Here is a 4,410-nt window from a genome sequence, read left to right as displayed (position 1 = left end):
GCCGATACGATTGTAATCTTTAGCCAAACTTTTTTCAAGTTTTTGTCAGGGTGCATGTTATCTCCTAAGACTAATAGAGAAAAGAGAAATTAAGCATACATTGTAATGTAGCTACCATTTATACCATATATATAATAATTTGTAGCAGTTAAATGTTAAACTTTTTGGAATGCATCAGTTTTTTATGGCTTTCCTTACTAACTTAGAAAATTGCCATATTTTTTGTTTACAAAAAGTGGGACAAGTGCAGCCAAATAATTTTATACACTGTTTATTATTAAATTATTAAGTCATCGTATTTGATTTGATCCTCAAAATACAGCTGAGCTGTGTTTAGAAGATGACATATTATTCTGTGAGTTAGCTACAGTTTGTTAGTATTTTTTAGTAAAAATACGTTATGCATAAAACAATTATTTTCATTTTGTTATAATTTTTTATGATTGCATATTGCAGTGTCCTAATGAAATTTCAAAGAGGTTGTCATCAATAATTTTATTGAATAGTTTAGCAGAAGAAAAGTAAGGCCATCGAAACAAACATAAAGTAATATGATCAAAGGAAATTAATATCGAGAGTTATTAATGTGCTCCTAACTTATAGCAACTAAAATGAAACAAATATTGTAGTAGTGCAGTGAATGTTATCCAATACTATGAGAATCCAGTTTGGTATCATTGATCTTCAGGCTTTCTGCTAGGCACTCGATGCTCTCTGTATAAAATATCATGGCTATAGGAAACACTATTTGCTTATAACTTAAGAAAGATTCAAATTTGTAGTAAGAGAAATATTATAAACTGATAATTGAAAACATGTACTGCTGAGAGTACATGTTGTGCAGAAACATTTGAGCAGTTCCAGTTGGTAACAATCTAAAGCATTCATTGCATTAGACAAAATATTTGTAAAATGATCAGCTCAGATGTGTAAAATGTAGCATTGCCTTGAGTGTTGATTGTTAGCTCAAATTATCCTTTTAGTTAGTATGAACCAGTAACAGGCTTAACCATTTCAGTCATACAAGCCTCTGTGGAGGCTTGGAGTTGTCTGCACACAGTCCTCCTAGCCTCTGTAGAGGCTTTAGTGTAACTCTATTTGGCATAGACTAATTTCAGCCTTTGTCCAATCCAAATGAAGTCTTAGAGTAGCCAACCAATAAGAAGAGATGCTAAGCTTCCCTTATTGGCTAATATTGAACCATGTTACAATGAAAGTTTTCTGAGTAAAGGCCAATGAAAATATACGGAAGAAAACTCACAACTACGCGGCCATTTTTGATTGTTGAAAGTTGTAACATTTTCAAGTGCTGGCTTATTTATGGATTTTTCTAGTGATTTTGAGTATGATTCAGATGATTTTGTGGACAATGCTACTGGAGCTCATCCTAGAACAAGGGACATTGTTTTTGATGCTGATACTGGTGATGATGACTCACAATTAGGTGCTGATTTCGACTGGGATTCAGATTTTGATCAGCTGGACTCAAATTCTACTAGTACTGCTACTACTAGTAGACCTACTAGTACAACTGATACTGGAGCTGCTAGTACTAGTACTGCTACCAACATTCCTACTGGAGCCTCTGGTGATGACGGTAGTTCAGGAAATCTGGCAGCACCAGGTTATCTGGGATTCATCCTGTCTGACTTGGATAATACCCCAACACCCACGTTCGACTGGCAGCCTACTGAGAAAGTAATGTGCAGCCCTAACTTTGACCCAGCTGCACCACATGGACCAACAAGAGTAATGCCTGCTGATTCAAAGCCAGCTGACTTCTTCATGCTGTTCTACGATGAGAAACTTTTACAATCAGTATGTGATTTCACGAACGAGAATGCTGCCAGACGAAAGATAAGCGAGAGTACCATCCACAGCGGTTATGGAAAGTGGACTAAACTCGAGACAGACGAACTCCGAGCGTTCTATGCGCTCCGAGCATTCATAGAAATGTTCTGCAAAGATAGGCAGCGAAGTATCTGGAGACCGCAGTACGAGCTTCTCCAGATGCCTAAAGCTTCAACTGTCATGTCATTACGACGGTATGACCAGATAAAACGTTACCTGCATTACTGTAATGAAGAGACGTCAATTCAGGATCGTAGCCATCCTGAATACGACAGACTTTACAAAATCAGGTTCCTCATCAACCACATGAAAGAGCGATTCACAGCAGAGTACTCTCCCTCCCAGGATCTGTCAGTAGACGAGTGCATGATTCCTTTTCGGGGTCGCTGGAGTGGGAAATGTTACGACTCCTCAAAGCCAATCAAATGGGGAGTGAAAGTCTGGATGGCGTGTTGTGCTTCCAGCGGATATGCGCTAAACCTAGATGTCTATTCTGGGAAGGACAGAGACTTTGAGGACTTGACCACAGTGAAAAACTCTGCCGCAGTAGTACTGAAACTAGTTCAAAGTTACTGGGGTCGAGGCTACCATGTAGTTACTGATCGCTACTACACGTCACCTTATCTTCTCCACTGGCTACGTGAGCTTCAGATGTCTGGTACTGGTACATGTATGACCAACCGAAAGGAGTACCCGAAACAGCTAATAGCTACCAAAGCGGAAGCTCGGAGGTTGGAGCAAGGGGATTCTAAGTGGCTCCAGTGTGCGAAAACAGGAATTGTAGCAACCCGCTGGAATGACAAGAAACCCATCTACTTCCTGTCAAACTATGTCAGAGCTGAGCTGTCTGAGCCACCAACTGTAATCCGTAGAAATAAGAAAGGTGAGAAGCTGACAGTGAAGGCCACACCATCCGTCATCGTATACAATCAGATGATGGGTGGTGTGGACCTCAATGATAAAATGGCAAGACTCGATCGCTCTCGAAAGTCATATAAGTGGTACGCGCGAATCGACCGCAAATGCTTTCACTGGTCCCTGTACAACGCTTATGTGCTCTATAAGCATGGCCAGGAAAAGCCGATGGAATTCAGAGACTTTGTCCTGCAGATACTGACGACATGGATGGGTGAAAAGTCATTCTCTCGACAGTCAACTAGGACAAACACACCAGCTGCCACTCCCAACAATCCGGAGATACGTCTAGACATGAGCAAACTACACTGTCCCGAGTGGCCTACTGATGGGTCAAAAGATCACCGCTGTGCAGTCTGCCAGAAAAAGTACCTGATAGAATCGCAGCAAAATCCAGAGAAGGCTTACAAAGACTTACAACACAAATCAGTCAAGAGTTCAATTCGGTGTGAAACCTGCAACGTGTACTTGTGCATCAAACGCGGTTCAGACTGCTGGAAAGCGTACCATACCAGAGTTCAGTATTGGAAGTGAGAATCTCGAACATTTCCTCTTTTTTTGCAATTTCGTCAATCCTCTGTTATGTTTTCAGTCATGTCATAATAATAAAAATAATGTCTTTAAAATCATGTACCATTGTGTTTTTGTCAAATTTTTATATTCACCAAGTTTGACATTCTATACATTCTTCAGTAATTGAGCTACAGTTTTGCTACTTATACCATTAGAAAGCCCAAAGATTTCTGATTTGAATGAATATAGGTGTTCTTATAAGAAAAGTTACTCCCAGATGGTGTGAGATTCGGTGTGAAACCTGCAACGTGTACTTGTGCATCAAACGCGGTTCAGACTGCTGGAAAGCGTACCATACCAGAGTTCAGTATTGGAAGTGAGAATCTCGAACATTTCCTCTTTTTTTGCAATTTCGTCAATCCTCTGTTATGTTTTCAGTCATGTCATAATAATAAAAATAATGTCTTTAAAATCATGTACACCATTGTGTTTTTGTCAAATTTTTATATTCACCAAGTTTGACATTCTATACATTCTTCAGTAATTGAGCTACAGTTTTGCTACTTATACCATTAGAAAGCCCAAAGATTTCTGATTTGAATGAATATAGGTGTTCTTATAAGAAAAGTTACTCCCAGATGGTCTAAATGACAATATTGTAAAATGAGACATAAACCTTCACTCTAACAATGAGAATGGAGAATAATTAGATAATTGCTTAATGGCTTGGGGACTGAAATGGTTAAGTTTGTTAGTAGCAGTTTTTGTGTTTCTAGATCTCACATAATCTAATTTAAATTAAAATAGACTACTATGTTTAGTAAGCTATCAAGGGGGGATTATGTAGTTCTTAGATAGGACCAGTTTACCATTTTTAAACTTTTCTGTTCTGTAATGATAACTTAAAAAACTTCCAATTGTTTAGAATGCATGATCTGCTTATAAAAAGTTTTATATCGTTTGTCTTATTCATGCTTTAAAATTATGATGCTGTTTAGCTTTTAAAAATTATAGCTATTTATATTATATTATTATATGTATTATACTATTATAGAGTTGCAAGAACTAACGCATTCAATTAAGCTTTAACATCTAACAAGTTCCTAGCAAGGTTAAACAAATCTAACATCA

The 4,410-nt window shown here is 38.0% G+C and overlaps 1 protein-coding gene across 1 annotated transcript; it reads left to right on the top strand.

Moving 5' to 3' along the window:
• The first annotated feature begins 1,320 nt into the window (after nucleotides 1–1,320).
• LOC137406758 (piggyBac transposable element-derived protein 4-like) lies at nucleotides 1,321–3,300 on the top strand. The gene has a single exon (XM_068093368.1). It carries the CDS (start codon nucleotides 1,321–1,323, stop codon nucleotides 3,298–3,300), a length of 1,980 nt encoding a protein of 659 aa, XP_067949469.1.
• Nucleotides 3,301–4,410: the final 1,110 nt, after the last annotated feature.

This window comes from Watersipora subatra, chromosome 10 (assembly GCF_963576615.1).
Source record: "Watersipora subatra chromosome 10, tzWatSuba1.1, whole genome shotgun sequence".
In the NCBI taxonomy this organism is placed as follows: domain Eukaryota; kingdom Metazoa; phylum Bryozoa; class Gymnolaemata; order Cheilostomatida; family Watersiporidae; genus Watersipora; species Watersipora subatra.
This window is presented reverse-complemented; position numbering and strand designations above follow the sequence as displayed.

What these genes read in the sequence shown, in the direction of transcription:
- LOC137406758 (XM_068093368.1), top strand. Translation starts at nt 1,321, where the DNA reads ATGGATTTTTCTAGTGATTTTGAGTATGATTCAGATGATTTTGTGGAC.